Here is a 25,660-nt window from a genome sequence, read left to right on the forward strand (position 1 = left end):
GCAGACAACCAAGGCACTGGATTGTGAATGGTTGATACCAGTAGCTGTTGGCAATGTCACGTGTAGTCCTCTTCAATAATTGCTATTGAGGAGGATTGTACATACATGTAGGTGCAATTTATGTATTTATTTTCGGGTTCTATGTTTTATGTTCAATTTTTGCTTTGTCGTGGTCAATGTTTAATCACTTGCGTGACATCTGTGAGTCAGCCAGTGCATCTTGTGAAATTTTCAGCCTGGGGTGTATTCCACATCAAAGGTCGAGCGCCCTGATGGACACTGGAAATATATTAACCTTATTTGATTTGGACTGACATTCCTTTGCTCAATGACTACTCTTGTTCTTGTTTATCTTGCAAGATATTTGTCCTTATATTTAATTTTGAAATACCCTGTCGTGATGATTTTTTTCCTCCCTCCAATAATGTGTCAATCTACAGTAAATGATGACATTGATTTGAACTGTTTATTTGTAGGGTGAAGAGGGGCCTCCAAGTCTGGAGTACATCAAGGCCAAGGATCTATTCCCCCAGAAGGAGCTGGTGAAGGAGGATGAAAGTCTTCAGGTAAATGGAACAACAATGTTTAGCCAAACCCTTGACAAACACAGCTTTAAGTTCACTTGACTTGCTAAATACTTTAAACTACATTCCTGTGGATTAAAACACAGCGTCTACTGCAGCAGCCTGAAACCTGTATCTCATTGAGCGGTGAATGCTTGTAAAGGGAGCGTTTTCTTTTTAGTTTTTTTTATTGTTGTGAAACTCAGGATGTGACCTCTATCATGAGTGACATTTGGCTTTACTTCAAGACATCATGCCGCTGTTTGGGGAAAGTATTTGTCAGGCTGCCTATGAAAAGTAGTCCACTGATTGTTGGGGGCAGGCGCCGGCCGAGTGGTTGCACCCTGGGCGAAGGGCCAAGGCAGCTAGCTGTTAGCCATCCGCCGTTAACGCTGGCAACTGATGAGAACAGCTGTTAAGTCAGCGCATCCACCATTTGCAGGCGAGCTCAGTTGATCTGATTGATTAGATTTAATAAAGGGCCCCCGGTACACAAGCGGTTAGCACGACGACTTCTCCGTGCAGAGGTTCAATTCCAGATCTGGCCTTCTTGTGTGGATCTTGTATATTTCTCCGGGCCCTCTGGTTTCCTTTCACATTCCAAAAACATGCATGTCAGCCTGATTGATCAACCCAAATTACCCTTAGTTGCGAGTGTGAGCGTTAGTGCCTTGCGATTGGCTGGCAACTGGTTCTAGGTGTCCCCCGCCTACTGCCCAAAGATAGCTGGGATAGTCTTCAACACCCCCTGCTACCCTAGTGAGGATAAAGTGGTTCAGAGAATGAATGAATGAACGAATGAATGAATGCATGAATGAATGAATGCACTCATTAACGCACTAATGAATGAATGAATTAATTTTCTTTCTTTAGGGGTCGCCCCAGCGAATCAGTTGCCTCCATGTAACCCTGTTTTGTGCATCTTCCTCTCTCACACCGTCTACCTTCATGTCCACTTTTACAACATCTATTAACCTCCTCTTCGGTCTTCGTCTCCGTCTCCTGCCTGGCATCCTTCTCCCAATATAGCGTTAAACTCATATCGTTTGTTGAATGCAAATCGTTTAAATCATATTGTTTGTTTAATGCAAATCATTTAAATCATATTGTTTGTTTAATTTAATTTAATTTAATTTACATGTTGGGCTTTCTGTGTAAATGACGAAGGCAGAGAACACCTACCTGTCATTATTGTTGCGCATTTAAACATGTAATGACAAAAACGAGTCAACAGGCAGTTGACTGGTTTCGAGGCAGCATTTTAAACATCATTTTGGAGATTTAAGTGAGCAATGTTAGATGATGTGCACGTTTGTAAAATAACTGCAATTTTGAAATCTGCGATTGAGTTTTCCTGAAAGGAAAATTGTTATGGTGTTGTAAATTTGAAAGATTAGTTTACAGAGGATCCACTGCCAAATTCGTTGAGGGTATGTACAGAGTTGGTCCCCGGAAATATAGTGCACCACCAAAAGGGTCTGCAACACCTCTACCTCCACCCCCTGAAAAAAGTGAAAGGGGCAAAAAAATGCACATGGGTGAATCCTTATCGATGTGCTGAACTGTGACGATGTGGTGGTTCATTGAAAGGTACAAATTTAAGTCGGTGGTTTACTCTGCCAGTTTTCTGGATCTGCACAAAAATTTTTCCTCAAGAGTTTTTTGTCAACTTTTACAAAATGTTGCACAAGAAAAGCAGCCAAGAAAACGTCTGCGCTTTCATGTGGCAGCAAAAATTCAAAGGTATTTGAGTAGTTATTGTCGCCCCCTGTTGTCAATCTAAAGTCACTACATGCTGATGGAAAACTGCAAAGACGACGTGTGCTCCACATATTGTTGACCACATAGGTCACACCTGCGTGAGTGCTGCTTTTTTTCCCAGTGGTACAGTTCTCTTTTTCTTATCTTCTTCTTTTCCTTTTGGCTTTTCCCTTCAAGGGGTCGCCACAGCAAATCAGTGTCCTCCATCTTTAGAGGTTTGATTCGCATGTTTGTTTTGGCCAAGCTTTTATGTCGGATGCCCTTCCTGACACAACCCTCTGTATTTATCCAATCTTGGGACCGGCACAAGAAGACATATGTCTTTTTGTGGCTACAGAATAAGCAACTTGCTCAGTAAAAGGCACAGCTACATTAAAAAAATACCACACATATAATTTGAAAGCAATGCTTGTTATTCAATCGATGAGGTGCAGTCAGCAGTTTAACTTTTTCAAAGGGCACATAAATCATGCGCTGAGTTTTGCCTGCTGGTGGTTGTTGCACACACACAGAAACTCGCTGCAGCTTGGAGATAGGAGATAGGGATTAAGCTACAACAAAATGGACAGTGTGTAAGGTCGGCCATGCTCAGGTCATTTCAGAAGAGGATAAACAAATATTCTACTTTAACCATATGGAGAGTAACACACGCTAAGTGCTTGATCGTTTTATTCAATTTTTTATTTATTTTTTTTCGTCATTTTGAAAGCGACTGAAGCAAATTGCCAAAAAGGAATCATTTTGAAACCAGTTGAATTAAGATTTCAGGAGATAATTTTTTTGTGGACTGCATGCATTACTGCACAATTTGTATTACTATACTGGAGTCATAGATTGACTTTTTTTGATTGTCCAATGCAGTCATGTTTTGACAGATCCATCTGTGTCCCTAGGCCCTGGTATGCTGTACCTTATATCCATTTTATTTTGTCACTCAGTATTCTTTCATTGGATCAAAAGTTAACACGTCAAATAAGATGGAATATGGATACTGTACAACAGGCTCTGCAGTTACGTGCTGGTTGTTCTCATTTTGTTCATTTTGACACAGGTCCCATTTCATTTGTCTGCCCAGTCATGTTGGTTTACCCTCATCCCTTGCACACGGGCTATCATATTGTCTTTGTTTCTGTGAAGGCACTCCTGCTGTTACTTTCACTGACAGTTATTTTTAAACAGGCAATCCCCCATTAAATATTTTGTTTAGCACACTCCGCTGCCTTCTCAGCTGTGATGCATGCATGCGTGCAGCGGTGTACTGTGTCTGCATACTTGCATGTTCTGATTGGCCAGCTCCCTCAACCGGAAGTCACGACTCACAAGTGACCGTTATTTATGAGTCTCTCTCTCTCTCTCTCTCTCTCTCTCTCTCTCTCTCTCTCTCTCCTAAATTATTTCTGCTGCCAAATTATTGTGGAGGACATGTGATGCTATCTTCTGCTGCAATCATAGGCTCTCAGTGACTCATCCATCTACATTTGGAGTGCAGCTGGGTATATGCTGTCGGGCTATACAACATGTCCTGCAGAGGGTACCATCATGAACATCTTTTGATCTCTTTTACAGAGTAGCACAAAGACCAGAGGCCAACACTCTAATTTCTGATGCTGTTAAATCAATACTTAATTCATTTAGCTATATCCATATTATTATCCATCCATTTTCCGTACCGCTTATTCCTCATTAGGGTCGCGGGGGGTGCTCTCAGCTGTCTTCGGGCACGAGGCGGGGGACACCCTGAATTAGTTGCCAGCTAATCGCAGGGCACACAAAGACGAACAACAGTCACTCTCACACTCACACCTAGGGACAATTTGGAGTTGTCAATCTGCCTGCCATGCATGTTTTTGGAGTGTGGGGGGGAAACCGGAGGACCCGGAGAAAACCCACGCGGGTCCGGGGAGAGCATGCAAACTCCACACAGGGAGGCCGGACCGGGACGCGAGCCGGCGACCTCTGCACTGTGAAGCCGTTGTGCTAACCACTCAACTACCGGGCCGCCCCCCATATTATTATATTATATTATATTATATTATATTATATTATATTATATTATATTATATTATATTATATTATATTATATTACCACAACATGATTACACCCTTCAAACATGAATATGTATGTTTTTTAAATGTTTTATCTTTACAATATATATTTTTTTCATTAAATATTGGCCTGCCTGACTATCTGAGAAGCTGGTGTCAGCCACCCTACTGACTATATTTGGCTCTTTCGGTCTTAGTGCAGCATGTGCTCCAATTCTCAGGTTAAGCTGTATCCACATACATCCAACCAATGTGCACTCAGACAGTGCAGATACAACAGCGGGTGCGGCGACAGTTTAATATACTAAGCGGAAGACTTTTCTTCGATCAATAGCTCTTATGGTCGGTTTTAAAACAACTGGTTTAATGTGTAACCAAACACATACTGCTGTCTATTGACTTTGTGGTTTAACTAAGACTGAGCTGTTCACAAGGTTAAAGCCATCTTCATTGTCTAATATTTTGCAATAATCCCCATCTGCTCTGCTGCATCAGTGGGTCCTTCCCATGCGTGACTCGGCATTGCATGCTGACGCAGGACAAGCTAACACGGTCTCTCCATCAGCCGGATGGCGGGACTGTGCTTGAAATCCCTCATTCCTTGATGTCATGTCAATAGAGGAAGTCATGTTGGTGCAGGCAAATTGTCGGGTTGAACATTGACGGCACACTGATAATGCATCTTGGGATTTTATATTTCCGGAGATTTGAAGTAAATTAACCTCTATATTCGTGATCAGTTTTGTACTCCTCATAAAAGGCAATCCAGGAAATTGTTCCTCTGAAGCAATAGCCTTCTAAATCAGTGGACAAAATTATTGGTACCCCTCCATTAAATTCATATGAGGCCACTCCCTTACTTCAAGTGAGTGTTTTGGATGTTTTTGGACCTGTGTTTTGGGTCACAACTTTATTTCTAAAATATCTTTGATAGTCTTGAGATTTTATTGTGGCCTGCATAGATGACACCAGAATACACAAGAGGCTCAGAATGTTACATTAAGCATGCATGCTTTTGGAAAGAGGGGTAAGGTAGTGGAGTACCCACACAGGCAAGGGGAAAACATGCAAATCCACATGGGAAGTTGGGAGCCCTGTTCGAACCCTGCACCGTGAGGCCAATGAGGTAACCTGTCAACAACTGCTACACCGCTAGTAATTTCTGAACAAAACAAAAAATCAAATTCCAAATCTTGTCAATTTGCACATTGCCATTTAAAACACGATTGTAGAGGTTTAAAAGGCACAGCGACACCCTTTCTTTTTCCTAATTACTTAATATGCGTTGATGCTTTCTTTGTGTGGTAATAGAATATGTGTGCTGTCTTGATAGGTCCCCTTTCCAGTTCTTCAGGGGGAAGGAGTGGAATATCTCGGCCATGCGGATGAGGCTGTCATTGCCATTTCTAACTACAGACTTCACATCAAATGCAAGGAGTCGGTCATCAATGTAAGGCCACCTGTATGATTTAACTTGTATCAAAGAATTCCGAAATATTGAATCACGGGTATGTATTAAATCCACCAATATGAACATACATGTACAAAGATCGCAAAAACTTGAGTCAAACTTTTTCACATGCAAAATTCTAAATGAGCATTCATGTTGGAAAATACAAAACTGCCAAATATTAATGAAATCACTAACGCTAACTCGTTATGCACTGAACTGCAGCACTGTACTGAAAAATACAAATGGAGTGTCGATAGTCAACACGTTTTGCAATTCACATGAAGTTCTCACGGCAACTTGCTGTCTCATCAATCCTTGAGCCACTAATCACACTTAGGCATGTCAGTTGGCTTGTCAAGTCATTGAAAAAAATGGTTTGTTTCATTCTCTGCTTTGTGCTGAAGTCTAATTTGTGAACAAGTAGCTAATTTTAACATTTTTACATTTCTACAGTGCGTTCTAGTTTCAAAGTTGAAGATGTAAATGGCCTGCTGCTCAATGTTCTTTATTCTTGTGAATACACCTGCAGGCAGAACTCACCACAAAATTCTGAAATTCCCTACTGTCCACTGTTTGCCTGTCATATTTTAACAAAAAGCTATAAAGTAGCAGCGCAAAAAAAAATCACGAAAAAACAACAACACACAAATATCTATAATTGCTTGGTGGAATTATGTCTGTGTAAGCTCTCAGTCGTACAGGAGTGGTCCATCGATGAGAAGGTTTCTTCAGCCGTCATCTGCCGTCATTTATATATCCCTTTAGGGATATATAAATAGGGGCCGATACGACCAGTCAGACTTTTCGCTGACGAAGCCTTTTGGATAGGAGGCGAAACGTCCGAAACCTTCACATTTGTACAGATGACGGCTGAAGAAACCTTCTCATCGTTGGTGGAATTATGTTGCTTAAATTAAAGTGGAAGGATACAATTGTAGCCCTTTCATAATAAAATAAATCTGTACACACTCGACTCACACACATTCGTTGTTCAGCACCCACGGATGTGTATTTTAATTTGTTTTTCCCCCAACTGTTGCAAATTGTTTATTTGGGATTGTGCCAATGCTTACTTAGGTGTAAACACAATTTCTTAGCAGTGCTTTTGGAATAATTCTGCTGGGGCTGGCTGCTTTTTTTTCTTTTTCTTTTTTTTCTCTCAAATGCGTTTTAATTATGCGTCAGTTCAATGCATTGTTTTGCCATTTACAGTCCTCTCTCATGTGTGGCCCTCTGAGGAAGAACATTGGAATTATATTTACGTTTCTTTTCTTTTGTCATTCACCTCTTCCTGTGTACATGTTTGTTAGGTTACAGCAATCATGGGTGTGTAAATGTCAACAAATGAAGGAATTATACGACTTGGACTTGGAATTGTTGCTGCATTATAAATCCTGACTTGAAAACATCCTGACTGCATGAATTAAACTTCTCCTTCACGAATCCTTCTCACATTTGCCAATAACGCTGTCATTATTAGAACAGATGGCAAGGATAAAAAAAAGACAAATCAGACGCCCATAACGTCGATCATACTGATCGGCCATTTTAACTTTTACAGGCAATGACAAACTCTTTCTTTAATATTCAACAATCGACGACCTCTCCTCCACACTCCCATTCATGGGTTATTCTCATTCTTTCAAATTGTTTTGTTGCCCTTTGCTCCTGTCCATGTTTGTCTATCCCTCCATGATTTCAATTTGGCAAGGTCACGCGGCAAGTAGCGCACTGCGTCATGCACTCTCTTATCTGGCATCCTTCAAACTCATGTTTTCTTTCCCTTTTAACTTGTCATTCCTTATTTTTCCCTGGTTTTAATTTATTTTTCCATTTCCTCTTGTCTTGTCGCCTTCCTCTCCGTGTGCTCCATGTTGTCACTGCTTTAGACCTACCCAGATGTGGACAATGAAATATCTGTGAGTACCTCATGTTAAAAAAACCCTTGCCCAACTCGCCACCGAACTGGCACGTTTTCCGTTACAATGCAAGGATGCATTGCATCTTGTATCCGTATAAAAGGCTGATATGCTACAGTTTACAGCGACAATGCTTGGTTATTGTGCAGGAAATTCAGACGGATCTGGGACAACACAAGCACCTTCCTTCATGATGCACATTTATTATTTAAGTGTCGTGTTGTTCCTTTGGGCAAAGTCAGGTGTGCAGTATACTTGCTGCTCTGTGTAGAGCCCTTGTCAGTGTGATGGATAAGGCCTTGCTTGGATTGGTCTATTCCCAACCTAAGGGTGATCCCCTCAGTAGCTGTGCTTTGTTCCCCATCAGCAGTCCGCCAGGTCCATCACACATGCTGTTTGTCTCCACCTTCAGGTGCCCCTCAGGCTGATCGAGAGCGTGGAGAGCAGAGACATGGCCCAGCTCCACATTATCTGCAAAGACTCGAAGGTTGTCAGGTAAAGAAAAGAATATATGGAGGGACATTAGATAATGTAGAAATATGTTGGATCCCATTGCCTTGTTAAAAAATGTCTCTTTTGGGTTTGGGTATTTTTCGAATAATTGCTACTCAGTGCCTCTTGCTAATTTGCCACTTTCTCTCAATTAATCAGATATACTAGTGATGTCGTTATCTGAAGGCTTCAATTTAAGTGGGTATGTGATATAACGGATATCAAACACTTGCTTGAGGCTTCACATTTCTTCTGTATTACAGGTGCCACTTTACCACATTCAAGCAATGTCAGGAGTGGGTCAAGCGGCTGTGCAGGGCCATAGCTCACCCATCACGGCTTGAAGATCTCTTTGCCCTGGCCTATCATGCATGGTGTTTGGGAGGCAGTGCTGATGATGAGGACCAACATGTTCATCTGTGTCGCCCAGGTCTATATCAGCTCACACATGCAATCGTAAATCATAATGTGCTTTTTACAATGTGTTTAAACAATCAGACATTAGAAGGAGCTTTTCTGCCCCTGAAGTATGTGTCTTTGTCTCATTTGTCTGCAGGTGATCACGTGCGTCAGAGAATGGAGATGGAGGTTAAAAGAATGGCCTTTGACATGCAAAACATCTGGAGGGTTTCATCCATTAATTGCAACTACAAGTATGTCATGTATGCCGGACCATAGAGAGCATGACATCTCTCATGATGTTAAATAACAGCGTTGAAATGATGAGTGGTTTGTTTGATGATTTATGGACATTCGTGAAGTGGTGTTCGGTAGAGTGGTACCATTTTTTCCTATGATGTCGCTATGTTATGTCTGCTGCCATTTTTTAAAATTCCTTGTGACAAGTTTAGCATCTTACATTGCTAATACAGTTTTGACGTGATAAAGTAAAACAGGATGATTTAAGAGAGGATAGCGAACATTGACTTTACCTTGAGGTTGGTTTGCAGGTGAGTCCGCTGGTACCTCCTCATTATAAAACGCAAGCAGTCAGGATGACTTTAATACCAATTTTATTTATTTCTGAATTTATTTTATTTTATTTTTTGTTTGTTTGTGTTTTTTACATGTGTGAATGAATTAGTCCTGACAGACACCTCTTCCCAATCCATTCTCTCTGAGTGGCTTTTAAACTGGCAGCATTCATTGAGGAAGCCTGGCATTTGCGTCGGCTACAGGCAACATGCACTTCACTTGACATTTTTTTGCTCGCAGTTGCATGTCTATGATTGTAGCAAGGACTCTGTTTACTTTTTGTTGTTGTCATTTTGGTTTCCCCCCACCCCTCTCAGTGGTTCACGATAAAAGCTTAATGTCACCTTGCACCATTTTAATGGTCACATGCATGCAAAACAGGGTGTTTAATTTTCAATTTTCCATTCAACTATTTGTAACAATCTATCCACTTGTTGGACTCGTCAGGCCTGCTTATGACATAAGCATCGCTGAGTTGACATAGCCACCTTTAACCGAGTTTAGTCTTTAAAACACATATGTAAATGTAATTCCCAGATATGGATGGCAATTGGAATAAAAAGGTTTCAGTGTAGCGTTACGAGTGTCTCACTGGAAGAGAGACTACAGGTATATTGTGTTCATTTCCTCGGGCATGTACGGAGTCTTTATGCAAACATTAAACAAGCCACGGCTTGCTGAGCCACATTATTCGGCACAGCGTTGGGTTGTCTCTTACCTCTCCTTTTGACGACTTTAACGCGTAATTTAACAGTATTTTTAACAACTATTTTTGGCAACAAAAAAAATGTTCACTAAATTGATTTTTTGTCGCGCTGTTATTTTTCCCCCTGGCATCGTATCACAAGTGGCTGCCCATGCATGCCCTCTTGTTGCAAAATATGAAGTTTCAAACTACATTTTATATTTTCAGGTTGTGCTCCAGTTACCCACAGAAGTTTCTTGTTCCAATATGGATAACTGACAAAGAGCTGGAGAGTGTGGCTTCCTTCAGATCCTGGAAGAGGATTCCCGTAGTGGTCTACAGGTCAGTTAGTTAAATATGATTTACGTTTTCAGGGACCGTGATTTTTAGGACCACGATTTTGATTTCCAGGCACCAGAAGAACGGGGCAGTGATTGCACGCTGCAGCCAGCCTGAGATCAGCTGGTGGGGCTGGAGGAATACAGATGATGAGTACCTGGTGACATCCATTGCCAAAGCTTGTCAAATGGATTCAGGAGCCAAGATTACTTGTGGTGCACCTGGTTGCCAGCAACGTGGAGAAGCGCATGACTCATCTGACAGTGATTTTGGTAAAGCGTCGTTATTTCCAGCTGTATCTTCTGCCAAATCAACATGATTTGACTATTTTACTTGACAAGAATGCAAACCCGCACCACAGTGATTAGTCAAGATAGTTTGTTTTTATTTGCAAACATATAGCGGACAGAAGTGTGAAGAAGTTTGTCAATATTTAAAGGACAACCGACACCTCCGACCAAGTTGCGTCCATAATTTGTAAAATTGCTTCAAATGACTTCTACTGAGCGCATTTTACAAAGATTCCACCGCATATAGCTATATTTTACGTTTTAAGACTCGCGCTGAATATTCCTGAAGTCTTGTTTTCGAGTTGATGACGATGCCCGAAAAAATGTCACGGAGGGAACGCCCCTGACCGAGAAAGCGACACACAATGCATTTTGCATACTTTTTTTCGACTGAAAACACTGTGTTGATCGTGAAATTAGAAGGAAAACTACATAAATCACGCGATGGTGAATCCTTGTGTGCCGCAAGAAATTGCGGTCACACGCATAAAGAGTGTAAGTTTACACAAATTCCCATCGGACAATTCAGCCCATTTCCAACAGAGCTTGTGCGCCATCTTGTGCATTTTCTGGCCGCTACATTGGAGTCCAGACGGCTTGAATTGATACGGAAGGATTTCTTTAATCGATTGCAAACATTTATGCTTTCCTCTTCAGAACTATTTGAATGAAATTCTCAAACATGGATGAGTTACAAAGCATCTTCTCCGAATCTGAACTCTCTGACGCCATTGTTTTGATTCTGGAGCAAGGCAGTTTGTGAAGGAGTATCCTGGCGTGACGCCACAAACAAGGCGGCGGGACTTTCTGAATATCGTCAGTTCAGAGTTTATTTTGTGGCAGTTTTGTTACACTTTTTATTGGTGCTTTGCATTTGACTAAAAATATCAGCCTGCGTGTTTTGGGTATTTTAGATGTGAGAAAACGTTTTTCTGATGTCAGTTAGGAAACAAAAAAATGGTGTCGGTTGTCCTTTAACCATTATTTAAACTGCTTACTCTCATGGTCACAGGTGTGAGTAAAACATCCTCAACTTATACGAACTAGTTAATGAGCAAATGCACGATTCAGTGGATATATGCTGTTCGGATTGTATTTATTTTGCATTCAATTCTTTTAGCTGAGGTAGGGGGGTCTTTCTGCTCTCCAGATTTCCTTAGTCTATCTTCCTCTGACTACTGATTGCATACAATAACACTGTCTGCGAATGACAACACAAGTGGTGTCTTAATCTTATGTCATCAGACTCTTCACTGACCAGTAGCACTGTCTGTGATGACAACACTGTGCCACAGAAGCTGCTCATTCTGGATGCTCGCTCGTACACTGCCGCAGTGGCCAACCGTGCAAAAGGTGGAGGCTGTGAATGTGAAGGTTAGTACTGTTAATTGATCCAATGTACCTGAAACATTCAGCACCGCCATTCTTAAAACGGGGGACATGTTGCTGTTCAGGTGGTCCAATCAAGGTAGTTGTGTTTTATTTATTATTAATTTTAAGTTGTCATGAAACGATAACAGATTCATAATCAGTAAGTTTCAAGTGTCAAACTTTGAACATTAAATAATAATAACAATAATAATAATCCATTTTATTTTTGCAACTTTTTAAATCAAGAGAAAAACATTGATTAACTGTCTAGTATAATGTTAAATAATAATTGGCCCTGACCATTCTTTTCCTCAATTTTCTGAATTCATTTGGTTTAGGTTGCTTTCTATTTTTTTAATTATTGTCCATTCAAGAAATTGGCCTTGACAGTATTTGTTCATGAATGTACATTCACTTATTTGAAAACAAATTGTGCTTATCACCACATCTTGTACACAATTCAGTGTGTCTCGGTATGCTTTGCAATAGTAAAGCCCAAACTGGCTCATATGTTTGTTTTAAATAGCAACACACTGTAACCAGCTAGTAAATTAAACAAGGAAAAGGAATGTGACAGTAAACAAGTAGCAACAATGGGGCCATCCACAAAGTCCTGTTGTTCTGTTTTTCGCTGAATAAGTCGATTTAAAAAAAAAAGTGGCAAAGGGTGTGTTTTCAGTTCTTCTAATTTGAGTTGTTGCACAAAACTGGCAGCTGTTTTTGATTGTTGTCAACTCTTCAAACAACTGTCATGGCACAGTGTGATGCTCTCCCATTTATTTACCCTACACTGGGGACAAAGCTTTTTCCCCCTTTGGTAACGTCCATAACTTTGGACTGTGCTCATGTATAATACAGACGAATACAATGAAACAAAGCCAATATACTTCACTGAGCTGAACTCCAGTAAACACTCTCGAAGGAATGTAGGACTTGTCATTACGATGCGAGGATGTTTGAAAAGTGAATGCTTTACAAAAAATGTATGACATACACATGTGTGACATTATCATTGTTTGTGTTCAGAATATTACCCTAACTGTGAGGTGATGTTTATGGGAATGGCCAACATCCACGCCATCCGGAACAGTTTTCAGGCTTTGAGGACAGTCTGCAGTCAGATACCTGATCCAGGAAAGTAAGTCGACCCGTTCGACCTTTTTCTTTCGGTGTCCCCCTCCTGCCTCCCCCCTTGTGAGTTGCTCTCACCCCCACCACGGAAAAGCTCCACCACAAGAGATGGAGAGGTTGCCTCGGGTCCAATCTCATTCCCACTGTGTGGGCCAGCTGTCTGTCTGATCACTCAGACTTTGGAGTCATGTGTTTCTGTTTACCACAGTGTTCACTTGGGTGTTTGTCTGTGGCGGTGTATACATGCAAGTGAGATGTCACATTGTTTTTCATTCAAGCTTGTTGCGATTGTTTTGGTGTCGAATGACGCAGGAGGGCTTCCATCGACTTTACATAGGGATAACAGTGCTGTCCTCCCCAAGTCACTCGAGTACAGGTGTAAGAAAACTTTTGTAATGTTATTGATTAAAATATAGCATTCTTTTATTCGATTTTTTTTTCCTTTGTAATTATATATTTTTTATTCATGCCCCAGTTTAAATACACAAACTCTTTTGCCAGGGAATTATATGAATGGATAGATTGGAACTTACCAATTTAAGAAGGAAAACTAAATTAATGCCAGAAATATTAGATGTTTATGAGCATGATTAAAACAGCCATATGTGGCCACTGGGTCATATTTTGCCAACCCCTGGTTAAATATACCTGATTGTCAGCATCTTTTCAATATCTTGTCTTTGGGAGTTTAACTTGTAGCAGTCCATGTTTTGGTTAAGTGGCCTCTTCTCTTAAGGTGTGGCATCTCTTCTTTTTCCTAGCTGGCTTTCAGCTCTGGAGAGCACCCGTTGGCTGCAGCACCTTTCGGTAATGTTGAAGGCGGCCACTCTGGTATGTTCCTCACTGGAGAGAGAAGGTCGTCCCGTCCTTGTCCACTGTTCAGATGGATGGGACCGTACGCCCCAGATTGTTGCCTTGGCCAAAATCCTTTTGGATCCATACTACAGAACACTTGAGGTGATGCTATGCTTGTTGTACTTTTTTCTTTGACCAATCAAACAATATCATGTGGTTTATATACAGTATAGTCAATGTTTTTGAAATTGAGTTTTTATTTTTATTACTGATGCTGTTACTGATTACTAGGCTAATAGTATGATGTATGACAGAAGTATGACACTTCTCAAATGACACATTTGCTGAATGTTATATTATTAATTAATAACGTGTGAAGACAACGATACATGATTTCTCAGAATAATTCGGAAACATTTAAGTGTCACTATGTGAGGCTTTATTTTCATAAAAGTCTGCAAGTGTTGACATTTTCTAATAGTCACTTTGATGACATTCTTAGAAAATTATAATGTTCTGTCATTGGTGAGTTATTTTTCAAAAAGGCCAACAGCATACATATGTGACATGAATATAGATTGTTACATTTCTCCACATTATGCTGTACTGACAACCACGTAATCCACAGGGTTTCCAGTTACTTGTCGAGACTGATTGGTTGGACTACGGTCACAAATTTGGTGACCGCTGTGGCCATCAGGAGAACGCTGACGATGCTAGCGAGCAGTGCCCCGTCTTTCTGCAGTGGCTTGACTGTGTTCACCAGCTGCTCAAACAGTTCCCGTGCCTGTTTGAGTTCAATGAGGCCTTCTTGGTGGGTGGTCGTCATGCACCGTTTTGCCTTTCTAATCATGGTCTGGCGTCATCAGCATACAAAGGACTTGCTTGCCGTTTTTAGAGATGACATGCATATTTTGTACTGTGTCAACAACACTATCATCCGATTGCATTCAGGTGTAAATATTGATTCTATTGCTTATGTCTTTGTTATGCAGGTCAAGTTGGTGCAACATACGTACTCATGCCTATATGGTACCTTCCTTTGTAACAATGCTCGCGAGAGAGAGGCAAGGAATATTTACAAACGCACCTGCTCCGTCTGGTCCTTGCTTCGCACAGGAAACAAGAACTTTCAGAACTTTCTCTACATCCCAAGCCATGATATGGTCAGTTTTTAATCATTTCTGACATTTTTTTTCTCTGTAATGGGATACCAAAGCATTTTGAAAATCACTTCTGTAAACGTTGTTTCCCATTTTACTGAGACAATAACGTGTACTGGATGGGTGTGAGACTCATTCAGCTGACAAAATACCCAATTTCAGCTGGCAATCTATGAGAGAATTCTACCTTTACGAAGACAATCCTCTTGAAGATACTACATTAATCGAACAGATTTACCAAAAGCTAGTGAAGCATATGCCAAAGAAGTACTGTAGTCCATTGCTTCTTTCCCAGTGGTCGATTCTCTAGGTGATATGCTGCCTCCTATAGGTCTCAGGTGGCTTGTTTTCACTATTTTACTTCAAGGTGCTGCAGCCTGTCTGCCACACGCGCGCATTACAGCTCTGGACTGCAGTTTACCTCCCCACATCCTCCCCTTGCACTGCTGTGGACGAATCAATGGAGCTCTACTTGTCCCCGAGTGTCACAGGGGATGAACTTGGCTCCCGTTCCCTTGACAGGTACATTTAATGGTTATTTCACCTCTTGGAATTAATCTTACTTGCTCAATTTTCCTTCAACTGTTATTTATTAAAGCAGAGTTTCTACGACCTATGAATAGGGGTTCACCGCAAATTTCGAAACCATTTTCAATGAACATCAATAAATTAACTCATTCAATGCCAGACGTGCAAGAATGTGTCCACTCCAGTGCCAGGGTTTTTGTCATTGTCACTCGAATTCCAGAACCCACAGAATATTTAGTTTTAGGACACATAAACATTAAATGCAGTGTAAGAAACCTTAGACTCTTTCATCAGATAAAAAAGTTATTTGCTAATTGATATGGGTCTGCAGTTATATGAGCTTGAAATAAGGGCCGCTGTCCAAAATACAATGCAATACAGACTTATTGATTTATATAGCACTTTCACAACTGCTGAAGCTGGAACAAAGCGCTAACATGGAAAAAAAGAGAAATGCTGCCCCCACGTGAAAGGGAAAACATTGCCAGAGGTCTGGCCAGCACTTTATCGGCACTCAAGCAAGAAAAACTAAAACCCTAACTCATTCGGGAATGGCGCTCTAGGTCATATTTTCAATTCCCAAATAAATTTGTGAATGTCAGTGAACAAGTTAAAGGACAACCGACGTCTCTGGACAAGTTGTGTCCATAATTTGTAAAATGGCTTCAAATGACTTCTACTGAGCGTATTTTACAAAGATTCCACCGCAGGTAGCTATATTTTACATTTTAAGACTCGTGCTGAATATTACGGAAGTCTTGTTTTTGAGTTGGTGATGAGTCCGTACGTGACGTCACTAAAGGACCGCCCTTTACCGTAAAAAAGACGCATTGTAGCGGTCCTTCCATCACGTCAATGTAGTTTGCTGTACTTGTTTGGTCTGGGGACCTCGTGTTGCACCCAAAAGCCGCCGGAAGGCCAGAAGAGGGCGTCCAAGTGCCATATAAGGAATTTATCAGCCTGTGGAAACGGAGGTGGCCACAGGAGGTCGCCATTTTGTGCCTCTTTTTTTGGGTGAGAGATTTTCCCCCAATGTTGCCTCAAAATGGCACAAATAAATTATTTAATCGATTGCAAACATGTATGCTTTACTATTCAGAACTATTTGAATCATATTCATCACTGGATGTGGAACAAGAAAGCATATTGTCCGAATCTGAAGCCATTGTTTTGATTCACGAGCAATGCAAGACGTCTTGGCGTGACGTCACGAACTGGGGGCGGGACTTTCTGAAAATGGCCAATTCGCAGCTCAATTTTTTTTGCAGATTTTGGACACTTTAAGTCATTTTTATTAGTGTTTTGCGTTTGACGAAAAATATCATACTGTGTGTTTTGGCTATTTTAGATGGTATAAAATGTTTTTCTGGTGTCAGTTAAAAAACAAAAAAGTGACGGTGGTTCTCCTTTAGGAGGAATGCAAAATAATGGTGATTCTGGTTATATCACGGCACACACCTTAAAGGTGTTCTTTTCCAACAGTGACAAGAGACAAGAAGACCGAATTTTGAACAATTTGAAAGATGCTACAGTCAGTCAGTAACTTATACTGTACCTAGGTAGTGAAATATTTGTGTTGAAAACACTCCGTCGCCATAAATATGAAACGGTTCAATAAATAACAAGAAGTATAGTCGTAATGGATGAAATACAAATATGTTTACCCGTGTATGATGTTGATTTGTAGACTTCCCAAGACGCGTTCTATGGACAACCTTCTATCAGCTTTTGAGAATGGGATGCCTCTAACACGGACATCCAGTGACCCCAATCTTAATAAGCATTGCCAAGAGAATCGCCCTGCCTTGGAGGCCACACCTGCCCCTGACAGTACAGCTGTAGACGACTGCTCTGAAGAAATACCGTCTGATGATGGTGATGAGAAAGTTTCACAGCACAGTCCTACCATGCCATCAGTTGGCTCAAGTGTTGAATGTGGCGAAGATACACCAGAGGAGCCGTGTCTGACCACCCAGCCCCTGCCGCTACCTCCTGTCCCCCTAACTTCTGACGTTATGCAGACCCACACTCCATTTTTTGCTCCTGTCCTGCAGCAAGATTCTACACTCACAACTATCTCCCCGTCTATTCCAACACCTTTGCTGGAGACTCCGAGACCATGTAAGACTGCTGAGAGCACCACACCTGCCATCCCTAAATCAGAGCCGTGCTTACCACTGAGCATGGATGCCATTCCAGCTGCGGCCACACAACTTGGCCCCCTGCTTGACAGCCAGGAAAATTGCCTCATGGAGTCTGCTGACCTCATGACCTTGAAGCTTCTAAACCCACTGGTTCCCATGGACGACTCCACTGAGACTCTTACAGATCAAGGAGAACTCTCCCACGCCTTGCCTCGCCAGCAGAGCAATGGTCCTAATCTGAATCATTTTAAGGATGAGCAGGAGCAAGGTGGTGCGCACATGCCTGCTGAGCCACACAAAGAAGGAGTAACAGACCCTGTCAAAGGTAGCGATCAAATGTTACCTGCTGCAGCATCTCCAATGGACTGCATCCAGGGAGCCGATCGCCATCTCATCTCTCAGAGTCCGCTGTCAGAAATGTCCCTTATGGGTCCCCATTGGGAGAGTGTTCAGGGCCTCATGCAATCCGATTGCGGCGGGTCCACTCATGGTGCGAGCCGCTCTCTGCAGTCTAACGTGTACCAAAGTCGTCGACTTGCCTACAAACTTCTCCACTCGCAAGGCTTTGCCCTCGTCAGCGGTTCCCAGTGCTGCCGCAAGGAGGCTCTTTGTTGTCCCAGCAGCCCCGTGCAGCCCGGATGGCCGTCTGCAGCAAGGAGCGTGGCGGGGTTCACCAGCCTGAACGCACCTGTGGTCAACAACTGCTCACTGGTGTGCCACCAGCTGCCTGCCATAACATACCCTTCGCCCTCCCTCCCCTGCTCCCCTCTCCCGCCCCAAACTCCAGCATACCTTGATGACGATGGGCTGACGGTGCCCATGGACGCCGTGCAGCAAAGACTGCGCCAGATCGAGGCAGGCTACAAACAGGAAGTAGAGGTATTGCGTCAGCAGGTGCGACAGTTGCGGATGAGACTGGAGAGCAAGCAATACAGCACACCTCCCTCAGAGCCTGACATCGACTACGAGGATGATATTGTTCGTTTTTTATTTTCCTCCTCTTTGCACTTGAGCCAGATGCTTTTTGGGACATTTTAAAGAAACCTCCTTTGTGTCTTGTTACGCTTTCAGACATGTTTACGGGAGTCAGACAATAGTCCTGAGGAAGATTCTCTGTCCACCCAAAGTGAAGACAGACTGTCTGAGGGTAGCTGGGATCGAGTGGAGCGCAAGGACACAGAGGTCAGCACACATTTTATTTCACACTTTCATCTCTTCTCTCCTTCCCTTTCACCCAGTATTGGCTTTTAAGTCACTTTTAAGCATCTAAATGTATGCGTGTGTAGGTCACGAGGTGGGTGCCTGACCACATGGCCTCTCATTGTTTCAACTGTGACTGTGAGTTCTGGATAGCCAAGAGACGTCACCACTGCAGGTGGGACTTCACAATTTTTCCTTTCACACAAGCACACCAAAATGATTTCTATCAACCAAAAAAAAAGTACGTAACTAATCTCTATATGTTCTTTGATAAAATCTGTGGTGTGGTTTCCTTTTTTGTTTCAATTGTTTTCTTACAGTACAGGAAGAATGACCCTGCCTAATTACATTATTCTTATAAGTCCCAATAGATTAAAGCCCCGTGTATTTGCAGTTTGCCATTTGTGTATTAATTAATGCACAGGTTTGATTTTGTATTTTAAACATATTCCCTTGTCATCTGGTCTGTGGGGAAAATAATCTATTAGCTGTTTTGTGCTAAATCTACAGACATGAAACCGTTTCTTTGTTGGCACCTTGATGTCAACGAATCATGTTGAATCGAATTAATTTTCCCCATTTAGACCAATTCTGCTTTGTTGACATCTTGTGGTGTTTAAAACCACACAAACATGAGGAGGACACGCAGGCTTCCTCCATGAAATTTGCACCTCAGTCAGAAATGCTGACTGAAAATTTGCCTCACCAACCAAGCGTCAGACCGAAAAGGAAAGTCCAAATCCTTAGTGATAAACTGACAAGCGTAATAATAAATGAACATTTTACTAATTGAAGTGAAGGACAATTGCTTTTGAAGTGTCATTCAACAGAATTATTTTAAAAGGCCGACTGATGAACAGGCCTAGGCAAAAATTATGACGCCCTGAAAATGGATGTATTACTTTCTTGCACGACCTTTTGAGGCAATCAAATCAGAATCAGAATCATCTTTATTGCCAAGTATGTAGAACACACAAGGAATGTGTTTCCGGTAGAACACGCTGCACTAGTATCGTCATGATACAGCAGTGTGATTTTTTTTCTCAAGTCCACCACAAACTAAGAGATGTAAGAAAACAATGATTTATTACCTTCACATGTGGGGTCCCATTCGTTTTAAAATACTGTTATGATATGTTTAAAAATGCTAAATTTGTACTCTGTATTACATGATCATGTTTTGATTAATTCATTACATGAAACTCCAGAAAGTGGTGAAATCCTTATTGAGGCGACGAAGGGCTTTCTTTATCTCGGAAAAAGGAAGGTGCCTCTGAGTAAGCCGTTCTTTGTCACATAAGGGAATGTTGTCTTCGGGGATATTTACAGTAAGAGAAGCGGCGAGCGGGTATCGGAGCTTGTGCCAAATAGTAAACAGCTTTTGACTGCACGTCTTTCCTGCCACATACACACACAGTCGACATTGTTGGCACCTCACTGTTGAGGAAATGAAAAACCCACGCAGGTTACAGAATGAACTTCAATCTTACAAAAGTAACAATGAATATACATTTAGCAGACATTTTGATTTGTGGTTCACACACAATTAAGTGAAAGGTGAAACAAAGTTGGAGAAAAAATATTGCACCTGGAACTTTTTTTGGTCTTAATTGCACAACATACTACAAAAGTAGGAAGATAGCATGACGATTGATTTTCCTCTTGTGTGGGGTAACATACATTTTTTAAATATGATTAAAACATCTACAAACAATACGCATGTACTCTGCGTTCTCTGCTAAAAAAAATGGCAGCCAGATTTTTGGAACAAGTCCTCTTTCCACTCGCCGAGGGGAAATTATTCTCCTGATGAATTTATTACATGGAAGTCGGGAAGTCGTGGCATACTTATTCGACCGATCAAGTGGTTTCTTTGGCACGGAAAAAGGAGGAGTCCTCTGTTTTCTCCAAAACAGAAAGTCGGCCTTTGTCACATTAGGGGAACGCTGTTGGGACATTTACAGTCAGAGAGGTATCCCGGGGTGGATATTGTCACTTGTGCCAGATATTAAACATCCTTCAAAGTCTTTCCCGATACATACACGCGGACAAAAGTGTTGGTTTCACTTTGTTGGTGAAACAAAATTGGTCTCGGAAAGATCCTGAATCTGACTAAAGTAAGGATGAATACGAATTCACAGAAAATGAACCAATCAGGTTGGTTTTTAAATTATAGTGGAACTGAATTATTTAAAAAAAAATATGAAACAGGCCTGGACAAAAGTCATGGTACACTCAGCATGTTTTGTTGTACAACATTTTGGGACAATATGTCCTCCAAATCATGAGTGCACCTCTCTTCTTTGGCATACTTTTAATGAGCAAACTACCCGAGCTATCATAGGTGTGAAGGGTGCTTTTCCCAAATCACATGTTTCATTCCACAAATATTCCTCTCGTAAGTCAAGGTACCATTATACTACAAAAATGAATAAATAAAAATAATAAAGACAAATAACCGCATTGGTGATGAACAGAATCTAGTTCATTGGGAACTGCTGTAAATTTAATCTCTACAGTGTGGATTAACTGTTAAATCACATCTTTTCACAGACATTGTTTTTATTTTAAAAGTAAAAGTCATCAGTTAACGCAGAGGCGTTGTGTTGCCATGTTTTGTTCACAGCTACTTTTTGTCACCACTTTGTAGGAACTGCGGCAATGTTTTCTGTAAAGATTGTTGTCATCTGAAGCTCCCCATCCCGGACCAGCAGCTGTACGACCCGGTACCGGTGTGCAACACCTGCCACGATCTGCTTCTCGAATCCCGAACCCGCGAGATCCGCAGCCAGCAGTTCAAAAAGGCCATCGCGACAGCTTCAAGTTGAGGGGAGCGTCTCCTGTTGGGTCTTGTCCTTTTTTTTGGGGGACTCACGAGGTATCTCCCCCAACCCGACTTTGGATCTGTGCTTTGATGGTGTTTGGGTGGTGATGAGATGTTGCCTGAAAATGGGGGTGCACTGTGGTGATAGAATGGGGGGGAGTGGATGAGGGTATGTCCCAGGACAACCTCTTGGACAGTGGTTATTTTAGCTTGCAGCACGGCAGCACTCTCTTGTGGTACCCCTTTTCCAGCTCACCGTAAGTACCGAGAACCTGCACTCTCTATGTAGTTGCCGTCGTCACACTTGAGAGGGACAATCGGTTGGCAACTCCCAGGCCTTTACCTGATCTACTGGAGGCTTTCAGCTTGATAAAGAAAAAGAATTGCTGCTAATTGTATTTAAAAGTCTAATTTTGTATTCTTATTTTGTGCACCTCTAAATGTCGTTATATATTGAAGGGAAACTGAGACCAAACTTGAGCGAAAGGTAGAGATCTGCTGTCAACTTTGCCATTGTATCTTTGAATGTAAAACGGGCAATTGGACTGACCTCACGTGTGTGTGTGCATTCGGTGAGTCTTATTTGTGCTTTTCCAGTTAAGTGTATCCACAGTCAATGCGGCTGAATAGTCAGTGACGCTATTGCAGCGACGTTTCGTGTTGGAAGGGTCTGCTTGAGGCCCACTAAATTGACACTGTGGTGTATCTTGGTATTTGAAACGTGTTGGGGTGTGTTTCGGGGCATGGTATGATTCTGTAATGCCCTTATTGAAAATTATTGAGGGTATTTCTGGGAAATGACTGAGAATTTTGCAAGAGGGTCTCCCATTCCTCTGAGTGAAAGACCACCCAAACCCTCCAAAAAAAAGCCTCATTGTCCTTCTGATTGGCACTTAAAGGAAGAAAGACTGAACTAATGATTGACAGTTCTTTTTCTCAGTCGGAGAGGGCGGCCACAGTTCCCCAATTTATAACATACTTGTTTGTGTCTACTGGGATTTCAATTGTGCCATTATTGTTTTTTTTTTCAATTCCAATGTTTTCCTTTCTATATATGGCAGCAGGTTATGACTTGACTCTCCTCCTGTGTGTTCATGGTACAGATGTTTAGCTGCTAAAGTTACACATACAGCGCTGTTCAAAATAATAGCAGTGCAATGTGACTGAGCAGAATATCCCTGGTTTATAGTACTATATTTCTTATTGTTATATGCCAGACAAGTTACCAGTAGGTGCAGTACATTCTCAGAAAACAGACAAGACCCAGCATTCACAATAGGCACGCTCCAAACGCTGTGTAATTGGGCAAATCGTCGAAGGACTGTGTGTAAGACGACCCCCAAACTCTGAATTCAAACCTCAGTACAGACAGTGAATCGTGGTGTTGCAAGTATCATGCTCTGGGTGTGTTTCTCCGACTCTGGTGTTGGGCCCATTTATCGCATACCAGCGATCATGGATCAGTTTTTGTATGGCGAGATAATTGAAGAGGTTAGCTGAAAAGAACATGCAATTGAAATGGGTGTTTCAACAAGACAACGACCCCAAACACACCAGTCGACGAGCAAAGTCTTGGTTCCAAACCTATAAAATTAATGTTATAGAGTGACAAGCACAATCCCCAGTTCTCAGTGCAATTGAAAACTTGTGGGGTGAAATAAAAAATGCTGTTTGTGCCGCAAAAAAAGAAATCTAAATGGATTGTGGAATGTTAAGCAACCATGGAGTGCCACTCTTGCCGCGCCGCGTTGAAGTCAAAACAACAAAAAAACCTAAATAACAAATATGACACAAAAACACAGGCAACGATTCAATGTTAAGCACTTTGTGCACCCCCTTTATTGCATGAAGCATTTCTAGATGAAAGAAGAGAGGATGAAAGCGTCTTTTTCACAAGTGGATCAGGGACGTCATGGTGTGATGTGCACGTCTACCACAAGCTAAATGTTGAAAGCAAACACGCTTTGTGTTTGCTTTCAACATTTAGCATTAATTGACAAAAAGAGATTGGCTCACATCTCCTGTCCCGTGTAAATCCGCTTCAATTCCAAGCCGCGACAGTTCCACATATGCATCTGCGCTCTGCACTGACACTCCTTTCTTCTCCTGGCGGGCTCCTCAAGCTATCCATCCATCCAGCTGCAGACTGTCCAACAGCATCGACCTTTCCGCTGAACAAAGCAGGGCTGTGAAAATGCTGCCTATTACAGGCGCAAAAAAGCACAATCGTCCCAGAGCTGTCCAGCGATGACACTCAAATGGCACAGATATTCCTCCCAATCAAATAACAACGGAATGGTGCCACAAGTTGGTTGACTATATGCCACACAGTTGTAAAGCAGTTATAAAAACTGCGGTTCTGTTTTACGCTTGCTAACTCCTATCTTTTTTGGGGCGGGGGATACAAAATCTCAATAGTTTTGAGTTAGTACAGTCAACAGCAGGCACTGCTATTTCTTTAAACACATCCCTTTGAACTATTTGCCCAATTCAGCCTTTGGAGCGTACCTGTTATGAATAACGGGTCTTGTTTGTTTTATGAGAATCTACTGCACCAAACTGGTAACTTGTCTAGCATGTAACAATAAGAAATATACTAAAAATCTGGGATATTCTGGTTAGTCACATTGCACTGCTATTATTTTGAACTGCAATGTATAGTTCTAATGATTTCACTGGATGATCATGTCACTATATTAGCTGACCTAATAATTTAGGTTTTTCTTCAGATGGCATTAACATCTCTTTTAGACAAATGCTCAGAACTGTCACATACATCGTGAAATCTGATCCATGGTGGTGGCAAATACCAGTCATTTAATTCATGAATAACTGTTGTGAAGAATTGCACATACAAGTCAATTCCCGGTGGCGAAGATAAAATATTATATGATGGATCTGTTTCCCAGTTTGTTTATTTTCCTTATATTAAAGAAAAGGTGCAAAAATATGTATTCTCGGGTGGAACACGACTGGAATCACCACAGAGATGCAAAGGTAATGTCATCGTGTAAAACCTGTCATGTGATACATACAGTCTACTAATTACCCCCAGTGCTTTAAAATTTAAAGAATTGTCAACTAGACCAATGTGAAAAAGACATGAAAGGGGACGGTTTGATCTTTAATTTATTGTACACAATTCAAATGCACTCATTGGTACGACCAGAGCTGTATCAAAACCTGCATGATCAAGACTATTATGCAGAGCTGGTGTTTTTTTAGGTATCAAACGGCCTTTCATCGAAAAGGTATTTTTTCTTTTGATGTTGGAATAATTTAAATGGCTCTATGCGAGGAATAATGCAGTTGCATAACCACAATAAACGGTGCATCCTTCACAGCAAGATTACATTCGTATTTGGTTGTTGCGGGGACTATTGTGAACGATAACTAAAGATGCGTCTTAATAAATTATAACAGTTTTGAACACTTAATTTCACTAGTATAATTCAAAAAGTAAAACTCGTATGCTGTATTGAGTCACAAATCATGTACGGAATTAAATAATCCCTATTTTTGGTTTCAAATGTGTAGGCCTCCATCACGCCGGGTTTATTTGGGTTATTTGTGTAATTTCCTCTTTGTCCACCAGAGGACGCCATTTCCACAGTACATGTAGTCCCATAAACTGGCGCCACCTGTGTTGGGGCGAGGCCAAGCCACCTTCTCCAAATCAAGACGTCATGGCATGATTCCTCATTTCTCATCCTCCCGATTGTTCCCGAGTGAGTAAACTTCCTTATCAGAAGTCATGTCCAAGCTGTCCCCAAACGTGCAAAGTCATTCTGTACTATCGAGAACATTACAAAGGAAGGGCTCCCTCCCATCGAGACACAATTATGTACATACAGTATTGTAATATCTCCCCCACACGAAAACCTTTATATGGCGTCGCACCTCCCCCCCCACACGCACACATACACACAAATTTAAACATAACAGGCACGAATCCAACTTTTGAAGTACATGTATGCATTC

The 25,660-nt window shown here is 41.6% G+C and overlaps 1 protein-coding gene across 3 annotated transcripts in view; it reads left to right on the forward strand.

The window, feature by feature from the left end:
- Window positions 1–25,114, forward strand: part of mtmr4 (myotubularin related protein 4) — a 38,073-nt gene extending 12,959 nt beyond the window's left edge. For 2 of the 3 annotated variants that reach the window (XM_089017188.1, XM_089017189.1), the window contains exons 3-19: window positions 477–566; window positions 5,704–5,820; window positions 8,155–8,237; window positions 8,498–8,664; window positions 8,791–8,887; window positions 10,123–10,236; window positions 10,306–10,505; window positions 11,769–11,897; window positions 12,921–13,032; window positions 13,787–13,982; window positions 14,449–14,634; window positions 14,816–14,986; window positions 15,351–15,505; window positions 17,199–18,633; window positions 18,727–18,837; window positions 18,942–19,030; window positions 21,506–25,113. In XM_089017188.1, the coding sequence (XP_088873314.1) occupies window positions 477–566; window positions 5,704–5,820; window positions 8,155–8,237; window positions 8,498–8,664; window positions 8,791–8,887; window positions 10,123–10,236; window positions 10,306–10,505; window positions 11,769–11,897; window positions 12,921–13,032; window positions 13,787–13,982; window positions 14,449–14,634; window positions 14,816–14,986; window positions 15,351–15,505; window positions 17,199–18,633; window positions 18,727–18,837; window positions 18,942–19,030; window positions 21,506–21,683 (3,630 nt within the window). In that variant the 3' untranslated portion in view covers window positions 21,684–25,113. Of the gene's footprint in view, window positions 1–476; window positions 567–5,703; window positions 5,821–8,154; window positions 8,238–8,497; window positions 8,665–8,790; window positions 8,888–10,122; window positions 10,237–10,305; window positions 10,506–11,768; window positions 11,898–12,920; window positions 13,033–13,786; window positions 13,983–14,448; window positions 14,635–14,815; window positions 14,987–15,350; window positions 15,506–17,198; window positions 18,634–18,726; window positions 18,838–18,941; window positions 19,031–21,505 lie in introns of all 3 variants that reach the window. The other variant, XM_089017187.1, reaches the window with a different exon arrangement.
- The last annotated feature ends 546 nt before the right edge of the window (window positions 25,115–25,660 follow it).

Source organism: Hippocampus bargibanti, linkage group LG16 (assembly GCF_051943395.1).
Source record: "Hippocampus bargibanti isolate YZ-2025 linkage group LG16, ASM5194339v1, whole genome shotgun sequence".
Classification (NCBI taxonomy): domain Eukaryota; kingdom Metazoa; phylum Chordata; class Actinopteri; order Syngnathiformes; family Syngnathidae; genus Hippocampus; species Hippocampus bargibanti.